Raw genomic sequence first — 12,977 nt, forward strand, 5'->3', positions numbered from 1 at the left:
TAGGGTGCCAGCTGAACGTGAGCCGTGAAGTCCTTAATCTACTTCCACATTTTCTCGGCCTGGTCGCCTTCATATGGGGGCTAAAAATTGTCTATCGCGAGAAATGCATGTCGGTCAATTAATATTTCTCAATAAACGAACGTTTGGGCCATTTTGTAGCTCCCGTTCAACCGCCACGGTCTTATAGAAAGAAAGCGGTGGTGAAATTGCCGTTCGCGGGGAAGGTTGGTTTTACGTATTACGGCATGATCGAAAATCATACCTCCTCCGCCGCCTTGGTGGCTTTTAGATTGGACGCTCTGCGATCGTCATCCAAGGCAACAATAACAATAGATGCCTTCTGCTGCCTGAAGTATACGAGGATTTCTTGCTGGGTGGGTACTCTGCCGCTTCGTGAAATTCTGTGCTGCATGGCTGGTTCAAAAAGTAGCTTGAACAGAGAGTTGAACTTTTGGTATGATTCCATCGCACTTGCCCAGTGAGGTAGATGCTCATAAGGGCTCGTCGTGTGAGGGACGGGTTAATCCAGGCGCGAGAACATCATCAGCCGCGCGCCCCCTTCTCGGGACATCATCTCGAGAATGACCATCGACCATTGAGCTGGCACCACCTGCGTCGGCCCCTCCGGCCATGCAGCCGATGGGGGCAGACGAAGAGAAACGTGGAAAGCAATGCGTCCATTTTTTTAAAACGATGAGATTTTAATGAAACCGCGTGATTATTCTTTACAAGCGCGCTGGTAGAGGCACGCAAATACTATTTACATTGCTTATTCAACACTATACAACCGTCGAAATTCTTGGCGAGAAATTCGACATGGGGTCTGTCGTTGGTCTGCGCCCCAGGCTGTGACTCTCCTTCGGACCACTACCTGGAACGGAACAGTTATGAGAATACGCCAAATAAAGGCGCTCTGTGAATGCAAAAAATAAAGCAAGAATCACAGATGCCTCTGGTCAACGCCTTGTACTACCACGATCGCCTCGGTCATTCGTTTTGGCTTTCCGGTGTACTCCGACACTGCTTTTATATCTGGCAGTCAATGCATTGTTCTTTTTCTTGTTTCTTTGCATTGTTCTTTCACCTGTTTCTCCATCGTCATTTCTTTACCGCATCTGACGCACTTGAATTTGAAAAGCTCCACGGACTGTTCAATCGCGGACTTCGGTAACTGATTAGTACTTCGACAATGTTCACACACATTCAAATTTACTCAGACCAACTAATTCATCCCTGTGACTAGCCCACGAGAAACGAAGGATTTGAGTATCACGTGGCAAGACAAGGCGTTGTGCACTCGCAAGGAGTTGCAGGTAACAGTTTACTTTCATTAAGGCATACAACTGATGTCTCACTAAGGCACACGCTGAAGGCTCACACTGATAGGCAACACTTTGGAAGCCGAACTGGGAGTTTTAAACGTCTGAAAGGTTGTAACTCGTGCGAGGTTCTCTCCAACATTTACTGCTCTTAATCTAGTAGACAACCGCTTGATCACTTATCTGCATAACCATATAGCTACGAGGTTATCCCTGCTCTATTTACGGGCAGCTGTGTTAAGCCGCCGTCGAGAAAATGCTGCAGCGACATTAAAATGTAAGCTAACATTGACCGAGTCGAGTGCGGCATGAATTATTACCGTGGCGTTACTGGGCCTCGACAGATGACTGGGCTGCTCCGGCCTGGGGAAGGCTTCCCTGGAATTGGCTCTGGAAGCCGCCGAACTGGGGGCGGCTGTTGGAAGCGGCAGCAGCGTTGAATCCCTCGAAGCCACCGGTGAAGCCGGAGGTATCGAAACCAGCGCCGGCCGCCGCACCGTCAGCGTCGCCTCCGCCGAAGCTTCCACCGAAGTCGCCTCCGCCCAGCTGCGCGCCACCATCAGGAGATCCGAACGAGCTGCTGTCGAAGCCGCCAGCGCCGCCAGCACCACCGTCAAATCCTCCGCCGAACTCGAACTGGCCGTAGGACAGGGCCACGCAGGCGAAAAGAGCGGCAACAACCTGCACGCACGGCCGCATTCACTTGATCGACACGCCAAGCGACGCCACCCGCGTACACCTCTCCGCATAATTACGAAGCGTGTGATCCCGGTTCAGCGTGGCCTAAAATGAACAGGTCTGCTGCTGCTGCAGCGCGTGTGTCAATCTTGGCACATGTGGCTCACAGCCAAGTTACGCTTTACACAAGAAAGCGCGCTCAGGCCGCTAACAACCCCTCTGCTGCCTTGAACCTTCTGTACTGGCTAGCGCAGTTGTGAATGAAGAGTAATTGATCTTGGATTTTCACGGCTGGACGAACGTAGAAAGGTTGCGTGCTATCAGGGACTACCGCTGGTACTGCGTTTTCTCTACCGGGTGACGAATGACGCTGTCTAGGAGGCGAGTAGCCGGTGTGCACGCAGAGACTTAAGCTCAGCAATTGAGCCGATTCTCAAAAGTGCCTATCAAAACAGTAGCTAAAGTTTCGGCATCGCAAGTACATTCTTCTCACGACCTCTTTCTTAAGCAACAGTATAAAAGGAAATGACATCTCGAAGGAAAAAACTTGATTTTTGGTTCTGGCTATAAGAGCAGCAGTTATGTTTCGATCAGAATATTCGCCTCATTAAACACGGAGAAAACCTTGAATACAAACTCATGGATCGTTTGCTGCCACGAGAGTAATCGCACTTTCTGGTTTCGGCCTGCAGTTATGGCACTCGGCTGTTGACCCGAATGTCGCAGACTCCATCCCGGTGGTGGCCTTACGATGAAGGCGAAAGGGCCCGTATACTGTGCCATGTCAGTGTACGTTAAATAACGCCAGGCGGTCGAAATGTCCAATGCCCTCCACTACGGCGTCTCTCCTAATCATATTGTGGTTTTGAGACTAAAGACCCCAGATAATACGATTACTTTAAATTCATGCCTGTGAATATAGTGAACTCGAAGTACATCGACTATAGACTGTAATGAGTTCGTACATTCAGAGGAAAATGCTTTCCTTTTGTCATGAAGGTGTCAAGGTAGCTAGCTCATTGAGATCAATTTAGAACATGTGAATGCTTAAGCTGCTCACTCACTGGAAATGGCCGCATGCTCTGCCACAGACAACTCAGATACTCATGAGATATTTGAGCCGTACCTATTATATGACTGCAGACAGGTTGCTGCCGTAAAACAGCAAACTATAAATGCCTAATCGAGAAATTTTTGGTTCTTTTTAATTTTTCGCACATACGAGGAACTTGCGAAAATAAACAGCGCATTAAAGAAGTGGCGCAAACGGTGTTAAGTCCTAGGTAATTGCTGTATGTCTGCTGCTTTTACAAGACCCATCTCAAATAGAAGCGCATTGCCGGAAATGTCGTGTGACGATTAGCAACATGAAGAGTTTCATAATCAACATTTCGCACGAGCTATCCTTTCAATGGAACAGCAGCACAAACAAGCATATCCACGAGTGCAGAGCTGTACAGTGAACTAAGTAGTGAAAAAATGAGGCTTGGGTGGGGTGAAAAGGGGTGGGGGCAATTCCTGTCATGAGAGGCACAGAGCGGAGGTGGAGTTGCGAGCACGTTCGGACCGAGGTCAGCATCGAGTCCAAAAGGAGCAAATCCAGATTCGATCAATGCCTCCGACGCGGAATTACAGCCCCGCTCGGGAACGGGTTCTCCGGGCGACGTGCCGGCCCAGCAAAGTGGCCGGCGTCGAGTACGTATCCTGCAGCTGCCGTCGAGGGGAGGAGGAGGGGTAGCTTTCAAGGCCCACTTACCAGAGCGTTCATGTCTGAAGTCTGTGTGCTTGGAGTGCAACGAACACAAGAGAACAGGTCGAAGACGGCTGTTGAGTGTGCTGACTGCTGAGCTGCCGGCTGCTTTTATACGTCCAGAGGTGACCATGGAGGCCCGTTCTATCGAGGCTATTTTCGAACTGGCTCGGTCCGGATTGGTCCAGCGGCTCAGCGCTTCTTTTTATTTTCCTGTCGCACGTTTATTGTCATTATTTTCGGGGCCCCCTTCCACACCCCCTTGCATCTTTCCTTCCATCAGCAGCCCCGCGTGAAGGAAGAAGTGCTCCCCCAACACAAGACTAGGTCAGCGCCGCCATTTCGTCGGGCGAGGAGACCCCACTCCGCTCCAGATCGCCGCCGCATCTCTCCACCGCTCACTTTCGTTGCGCTTTTGTCTCGCCGGTCGCCTCGCTCGCTACAGCATGGCGGAAAGGTGCGCGCCTCCAGGTCCTCGCTTGATCCTCGTGTCGTGGCTCTAGTTGGCGCCGCAAGTGCGAACGCTCGGCCGTCACGGAAGCACGTAATCGAACGCAATGGTGCCGTCTGCTCGTCTCTCGAAAGGTTGGCTTGCGCATGCGAGGCGATATTCGCGGGCCGCTTAGAGTAAAGCAGCAGTAGCGTCGAAGTGCGCAGCGTTATGCCATATACTTCTTTCAGAAACCTTAAGAAATGGAAACGCCGCGTTATAAAATGCACCTACTGAGCGGTGGTCAGACGTTGTGGTCCATGAGACCTGACAATCATTTCGACCGCATATCGGCAGTAAAAATGAAAACCTCCACCTGGTCCGGTCGTCACACCTAAGTGCCTTGCGGGATACATTCTGACTAAGGAAAGAATTGAGTGTTCTGAAAGTTTGTAACGCAGAAATGGCGTCGATTTGAGGCTCATGTTACAAGTATTAAAAAGAACTAAGGCGTTAAACACACGTGAGTCAAGATATAAAACTTGCTGCCGGAAATACTATGTTTATAACCAATCAGAGGTACAAGGCACAAAACACAGTGAGTCTCACAATGCCTCATCGAACAAGCTCAGTTCTTCAAACACATAGCTGTTGGAAAAATTTCCGCAAACAATTAATTAATTTATTTATTTATTAGTTTCTCAAATGACCCATCATCGCACATAAACTGTCTTGTTCATTGATGTGGGCACAGAGAACTTTAGATAAAGTGCTTCTTTCCCCGAAAAAAAATTTCTGCCTACGCCTCTGGATCCTATCTATGCATGCAGCCTGTCTGTTCACTGTCTCAGTTTAGACAAAGTAGTTTGCTGATTTGTCTTCCACAAAATTCCTGTCCCTTTTGAGGTTCTTGCGTCCTTCGTCTTTGTACATCTATGCAGCGCATCGCTATAGCACAGTTTACTGTTTTACCAACGTCTATATGTTGGCATTACTTTAGGATGTTTCACGAGCGAGCACTGCACTCCACGCATGTCTATGTAGCACTTCTCTGTGTCGGTAATTTTTCTATGATCGAGATGTAATTCTGCTAGGAACACGTGGTGTACATTGTAAATACGCGAGCCAACAGATGGAAACACAGTGTGGTGTGCTTGGCGTACACGTGTATGAAATTATGTAAAGAGGTTTTGTTGGCCATCCTTTCCCTCTGATTTCAATTGCTATTAGGCAATCGTTTTACCAAGGCCCGGCTTTCAAGTACGTTCTGATTAATCTCTATATTCTCGGCTGTCATTAGCGTGTTTCGACGGGCGGTCAAATGTTCAGTTGGATAATAATAAAATTGACCTGAAATGGGTGTAGTGTACGAATATACGGATGCCAAATACAGGTACATCATTGCAAGTGCAGTACGAACAGTATCAGTGCTATCAGTACGAACACGCACGCATATATGCACAAAGCTGCCGAACAGGATGCGCGCGCCCGTCAATTGTGATAACTGGACGGCACGCACGACACTATTGCAATTGATTGATATGTGGGGTTTAACGTCCCAAAACCACTATATGATTACGAGAGACGTCGTAGTGGAGGGCTCCGGAAATTTAGACCCCCTGGGGTTCTTTAACGTGCACCCAAATCTGAGCACACGGGCCTACAACATTTCCGCCTCCATCGGAAATGACACTATTGCAAATCCTCGCCATTGTTCGGGTTTCATTTGACGCTGACAGTACATAAAACATATTTCAGTTCAAAAATAAGATCACCATCTCGAAATTCATTTTCGATGGACGCGCCGAGAACGGCAAACTACGTGTGAAAACCCAAATGGCATGATCCCAAGGAAAAATGCCATAGGAACAGGTGGCTGGCATTAACTGCACTTTTTTGAACTTGCACATGGTCAAGAAGATTTGTGCTGGTGTGGCGTCGCGCATCCAGGTTGAAGCTGTTACGTAGGGAGCGGTTACATTATTTCAATAACTGATAAAATTTCAACTAAAACCTCACACGTAACTACACAGAACAGGCAAGGGAACTTTTCAATAAACAGTACCGCGCTATGGGGTAGAACGAGACTTCTGATGGTCGGTGATAACGACTGCATATCCAGGAAAGTAGGGGACAGCCATGCCATCATCTAGCATTGAAAAAAGTCAACGCAGGCTTCATTTGTTCAGCGCATAACGTCAATTTTATTTTGAATACAGTCTACACGTATATAGGTTTCGAAGAATGACAACGTAGCGTAGTGTAGAAATGTATTCATAAAGTTTGTATTGTGAGCTATGCGGGTAAACTGATGATGAGTGGCAAAAGGTGGTCGTTTGAGCGAGTTTTTTTGGGACGTTTGCACTTACTTGGCAGCTGCAGTTATGAAGACTGAGTCGACGAGAATTTTTCGTGATTTATTCAAGAAATGAATTATATTCTAGTGTTCATATAGCTGTTGCATATCCATGTTTTCAATGAATTAATGTATTTTATTGTACATGAGCAATTTTACTGAGTCTGATTCGACAGAAATAAATAATTAGATGTATTCGAGCAACTCATTTGCTTTAATAATTATGCTGCTCATATATGAGTTAGAAATTATGCTGCTCATATAAAGTTAGAAAACTAGAGATGCGTGCACCGATATTTACAACAGCTTACAGATGTAAGAGGAGTGATATGTTTAAGACGAGGAATGAATCTGGAAAGCTCATGAGATTTTACTTATTGTAGTAATTATTTCCATTCGCCAGGTCATGTACCAGTTAAAAAGTCAAGACTGTCTTCCAGGGCATTAATGTCATTTAGGTTGTTCCTTTCGCGTAAGGCACATATCGTCATCTAGGCGTAGTCCTATGTTAGTAGAAACACCGTGAGGAAAGTCGATAATGTAAACTGAGAAAAAAAAAGGGGGGACCCGGAACGGGAACCTGCAGCAAAGTTGCCAGGAAGTGGTAGGCATACGAAAAACTTCACTTTCCCCCACCCCTCCCTGTTTTTTTTAACTCTGTCTGTATTAAAGGATATTGCATAAAAAGACGCAAAACACCCATCTGCCCTCGGCAGTCGAGAGGGTGGCTTCAGGTGTCTCTACTACATTAATTTTCCTCGCCCCTTTTTTGAAAGAGAGGAAAAATGGTCAGCATGTAGTACATCAGAGCGTACAGCACGCAATGAACAGTTACTGTTATCAGTGGTTTAAAATTGTGTGCGGTTATGCAGAAGAAGATGTATCTAAGGAAGTTACAAAACGAGACTGAGTTCCTTGTGGAGCAACAATTTATGACTTACATCATGAAACACTTTCCGAAATTCTAAAAAAAAAAAACAGTTATTGGTTAACGATCGACAGCTTCTGGAAAAAGAGATAATAAGACTGGAAGAAAGGCAACATAATATGAAGTGGTGCAAAAGTTTGGTATCGATATTCGCATGTGTCATGCGCGCGTTGTGTCAAAAAATCTTAGATATGTATTATTACTCACGTTGCATGCCCTCGGTAGTTCAGGGTTGCCAAGTTCTTTTTTTCGTGGAAAGAAAAATTCTTGAAAAAATCTGTGTTTCACTCCAGAACGAATTAATAGATAACGTTGCGGTTACGCTTTTGTTTTAATCAAAATTTTTTTCGTGTTTGTTTTTGCTTTTTGTTTTGTTACGATGCAACAGTCAGAATAGAAAGTTCGTGTTTACGCGCCCAATAATTTTCGATAACAATTTTTGACAATAACTTATTTTTAAGTATCAGTGGCGCAGCCAAAACGCGATGGTGAAGATGGCTTGCCCTCCTTCCTCCCTAAAAATTTCTGACCACACCACTGTTAAGTACGTAGGGCGATAGTTAAGAAAAGAGTATTCATTACCTCATTTGCGTACAGGAGCTGCGTTCCCGCAACACGCCAGTCGTGAGGCAGTATGCCGTCATAGACGTATATACTGCTGAAAAATCTTCAAAAGGCGTGCAAAATAAATGCTATAGGTAGCTTCGAAGAACTTAAGCTTGATTGAATCTTAATCTGGAGTTACGAAAGGAGTCAATTTGAACAGAGATATTTGAAAGGAGTCGATTTGTTTATAAAAACTGAAAGCCGGAACTTTATAGGATTCGTATGTGCAGTGATTGTAGAATGACACTAAGTATGTGTCGCGTCACAGTGTATAGAATAACGTTACTACTGGCTATGCCATCAATTATATTTAGGCATTGGTCACCATAAACAGCAGTGTGCTGTTGTAGTGTGAACAAAATGCAGGAGGTGTCATGCTTTGGGTCCACGACGCACGAGCAAGGAAGGCATAGCAGACGTCGTTTGTAATCTTTTAGGTGTATTTACTAATTATTCAATAAATGTGAAGTAAAAATGAATGAAAAGATAATTTGCTGCTGGTAGTGATCAAAATTACAACCTTAAGATGGGGTTTGCCGTAGAGGTTAATGCGGTGAGTCAGCTCCAATAATACCAACAACAAAACGAACAAAAAGATGGAGATACCGGCGCCATCGTTTTCACCTAGAAGGATTTGTGATAATTTCAGCTTTTTTTCCCTGTCCGAGCGGATGTGCCATATGAAAAGGCAAAAAGTTCACTTTGACCCTTTTTGTGCGTCCCATATTGACTCATATTAACAGACAAGATGCGCAAACATGGACCCTAGGGGGATGTCTTGTCTTATGTCTGCCCAGCCAGTCCTTTTAACTGGAATGTACCGGCGAGCTCAGACCTCTGTTATTTTTAGCTGATGTGTTCAGTTCTTGTCGAAACGGAGAGAGATCTGTAGCAAATAGTCTAGCATTTCTGAGAAGGCTGCAGGGACCACAAGTGGGATACAAGGCCAGGGAGCACTCCATCTATTGTTTGAAGGTGAGAACGTCGATTGTGTGCGTTATCTTTAGTTCAGTGACTGTTACAACGACTGTTAGTATGACTGCTAGAATGACCATCACGATGAATGTTAAAATGACTCTTAGAATGACTGTTAGAATACTTGCCTATAGAAAAATAAAAGCATTGATTCTACGTATTTTGAGTAAAGGCTTGAAATAAAAAAAAAAAAGCATGTGCCAAATCGGTATTCCAATCGCTGGCTCTTGCGCTACGAATGAAATGTTGCGTTGATCGGAATACTTCAGGCGACTGCATTGAAGTCTCTTGGATGGTCGTCACTGCGCTGACAAAACTTATTTACGAATGTGACAGAATTTACGTTACAGAGCAAAGAATAGGGAAAGAATATGATCCAAGGCCAAAAAAATAAAGAAGAAAGAAGGCGGACAAAGAAAGCAAAAACCAGAGCCACGCATAACGTGCTTTTTGACGACCGTGTTGTATTGTGCGCGAACAGTTTCTGCCAGATGGATGCGAAACTTTATTTGAAGTGCTGAGGTGCACGACTCCACGCGCAGCGGGCTGCTCTCACGCTGTGACAGCCAAGCCCAACCGTGGCGTTGGAGGCCCTCTGGGGAGCCCACAGTTTATCCCCGACATCGGGGCTGTTGATAGTGAAGAGCCACTTTTGTTCATTGAATTGGTCCGTGCCCCGCAACGAGGGGCAACGCCAGAGCATGTGGTCTAGGCTAGCGGATTCATAGGAGGTGGCGTGTTTCGATTAGTTTCTGCCTTAAGCTAAAAAAAAATTCTCAATGCAGACTTGTGTGTACATGTCCTGAAGCGTCTAAAAGTTCGCGTGAGCCTCGCGTGGCCAGATCTGTGGAAAATGTGGCACTGAATTTTGCACCACAACGTTTCGCACCACAGTTTTTTGGCACGCGATTCAATCAGAGTAGTTGAAAAAAAGCTTACCATACTCACCGAGAATAGTTTCATGCGAGTTTATTTTTGTGAAATTTGAACTGCCTTTTTGAGTGTAAGATTTCGGTGATGCGATGAAAATTTAAAAGACAAAACAAAATTACAGCGCTTTGGTGAAACCGGTATGGTCTTTATAATGGGTAGAATTCCGCAAAGGCCTCATGAATACACCGGAAAGTTAGTGAAACACTTTTCTAAACGTATTGCCCATACTTCTGGTTAAAGGTTTGTTCCGATCGGGGAAAAAACAAACAACTATGATGCAACGACTCATTCCCAAATCTCAAATAATTTCCTGCAATCAAACTGCAATTACGTTGTGCCTAAATCACGCTGGAATCTGCGTGAGTGTTCGTCTAGCAGACCCCGAGTATAAAGCAAAACACAAAAGAATGACAGTTACGTATTCGCAGCTGAACTGTAATACCCTAGAAATAATAACACAATATTAATATATAACCAGTGGGACAATTAATAACGCAGCAATCATCCGAAGAGCCCAGATGCTGCGGATTGAGCTAAGTGCGCGCATTAACGGAAAGCGTGCAGCATACTTCCTACAAACGCCTTGCGCATCGTCCGGGAAACTAACAAACACTGTTCAAGTTCTCCGGCACACACATGTGACAGCGCAAACTAATAAATGCAACGTATCAGCAAGCTTGTATTCGCTGGACGAAAACAGGGACCCTGTGAGAGCTCATTGCTAAGGATGTGCGGCGTGCAAATTACAGCAGCACAATAAAGATGGCGGAAAATTTATAAATACCCTTTCTTGCAACTTTATTTTCTTGATAGTATACGATAAAAACAATAAATGCTGGAACATACGCTAATGGAATCCTACTATTGTGCATGTTTTATTTTTTGTATGCGTGATTGTTTTCTGCTTCTCATTGTGTTATCGTTAAAAAAATACAGTACCCTGTTTGGCGTGCGAGTATGTGAATATTAGTGCAGTCTTTTTCTTTGAGTGTCACTATTTTCATTCCTCTACTATAGAGCACCCGCTACCCTAAGATCGCTGGTTCGATCCTAACCATGGCGGTCGCATTTCGCAGCAGCTGAAATGGTACAGGCCTTTGTACTCTTTGTTGTCAGTGCACATGAAAAAACGCCGGATGGTCAAAACTTTTGAAGCCCTCCACTACGGCGTCTCCCGGGATCATATCGTCGTTTTGGGACGAAAAATTCCACATTATTATTATTATTATTATTATTATTATTATTATTATTATTATTATTATTATTATTATTATTATTATTATTATTATTATTATTATTATTATTATTATTATTAATATTGTTATTATTACATACGAGAGATGCCAACTGCTCTGCAACCATATCGAAATACCCCATGCTGGCGAATTTTGCGTGTTTAAACATCTTGATTGATGCTGCGAACACGCGTAACAAACAAAGTAAGCATGCAATATTTAAGCAAGCACTGATGTAGACTGTGGCTGACACGATATCTATGAAGGCTCCAGGTTGATTGATTGCTATGTGGGGTTTAACGTCACAAAACCACCGTATGTTTATGAGAGCTCCGGAGAGCTCTCATGACCGAAGAGCTCCGGAAATTACGACCACCTGGGGTTCTTTAAAGTGCACCCATATCTAAGCACACAGGCTTGCAACATTGCCGCCTCCATAGAAAGTGCAGTCGCTGCATCTGGGATTCGATCCCGTGACCTGCGGGTCGGCGGCCGAGTATCTTAGCCACTAGACCACCACGGCATGGCTGTGTGATAAGATAACCCCAAGGTATTTGTACTCTTGTGAACGAGGAATTATTGTGTTCTCGAAAGTGTACACATGCAGCAACGGAGAGTGGCTGTTTGTGAATCATACTACTGCAGATTTCTGAAAATTAATGGGTACCTACCAATGCCTGAACCATGAGGAAAAGCTGGTGAATAAATCCTGAAATAAGGTATGATCACTAGGAGAAGAAATCACTTGAAATGAGACGCAGTCGTCGGCGTAAAGATGGTCTTTTGACTTCATATTGTTCGAAAGGTCTTTTATAAATATTAAAAATAAAAAAGGTTTTAGAACGGATCCCTCGGGAACACTTGAAATTACATCGACAGTTGAGGACGAAGTGGAGTTAAATGACACATATTGAGATCAATATTTAAGAAAGCTATAGCTATCTAGTTGGGTTGTTTTGGGGGTTGTATTCGAGGATCGTTTAAAATAGCGGCAATTTTACTTAGCAGCTTCCTTTCTTCTACAATGAAAATCATTTTTATTTCTGTATGAAAATATTTGGGGTTCGAGCAGTTGCTTCAAAAATAGTTTCGTTTTTTTTTCATTCATTCCGCGAAAGAGCTGCTTTGAAACTCAATAGAAAGTTTCAGTAACAAACTAGTCTTCAGTAAGCTCGATTTCTTAAAATTTGGTGCTACGAGCCAATGTCCGCGTTTTAAGTGATCGAGCTCTCAAGACGAGGTATCGACGGCTAGCGAGAAATAAACGCCTTAACTCCATGTCAAAGCAACTCAACCCCAGGGTTAGGCGTAAAGCACCTTTAGTTTTGTTTCAACGGCGTATCCAGAAATTGTTGAGGAAGAATTAGTGTTCGTGTGTGCACTTTATTTGTGCGTTCACCCTTCTAGCTCCCCATGTCTAGGCCAGCAATTTCTTGGCACTCCTATTGCTATCAAGTGGTTGGAAAGCTGGGTATATATTTCATGGGAGTTTCTTCTTAATTATGCTAGTGACCTGTTTCAAGTGGTCCAGAAGTGTTCCACCATCACATGTGGGAGCAACGCCATTGAACATTTACCAAAGACGGATGCAGTGCTAGGGCCCCGCCGCGGTGGTCTAGTGGCTAAGGTACTCGGCTGCTGACCCGCAGGTCGCGGGTTCAAATCCCGGCTGCGGCGGCTGCATTTCCGATGGAGGTGGAAATGTTGTAAGCCCATGTGCTCAGATTTGGGTGCACGTTAAATAACCCCGGGTGGTCGAAATTTCCG

The 12,977-nt window shown here is 44.7% G+C and overlaps 1 protein-coding gene across 2 annotated transcripts; it reads right to left on the reverse strand.

Annotated features, from left to right (window-relative positions):
• Positions 1-676: 676 nt before the first annotated feature.
• On the reverse strand, positions 677-3,897 carry LOC119175563 (uncharacterized). Of its 2 annotated transcripts, none has more exons than XM_037426470.2 (3): positions 3,754-3,897; positions 1,640-2,000; positions 677-867 (listed from the first exon to the last, which is right to left on the reverse strand). In XM_037426470.2, exons 1-2 carry the CDS (start codon positions 3,763-3,765, stop codon positions 1,647-1,649), a joined length of 366 nt encoding a protein of 121 aa, XP_037282367.1. In that variant the 5' UTR covers positions 3,766-3,897; the 3' UTR covers positions 677-867; positions 1,640-1,646. The 2 variants fall into 2 exon arrangements, with proteins under 2 accessions (XP_037282367.1, XP_037282366.1); XM_037426469.2 differs by having other exon boundaries at positions 677-871.
• Positions 3,898-12,977: the final 9,080 nt, after the last annotated feature.

The sequence above is a fragment of the Rhipicephalus microplus genome, unplaced genomic scaffold, assembly GCF_043290135.1.
Source record: "Rhipicephalus microplus isolate Deutch F79 unplaced genomic scaffold, USDA_Rmic scaffold_48, whole genome shotgun sequence".
NCBI lineage: Eukaryota > Metazoa > Arthropoda > Arachnida > Ixodida > Ixodidae > Rhipicephalus > Rhipicephalus microplus.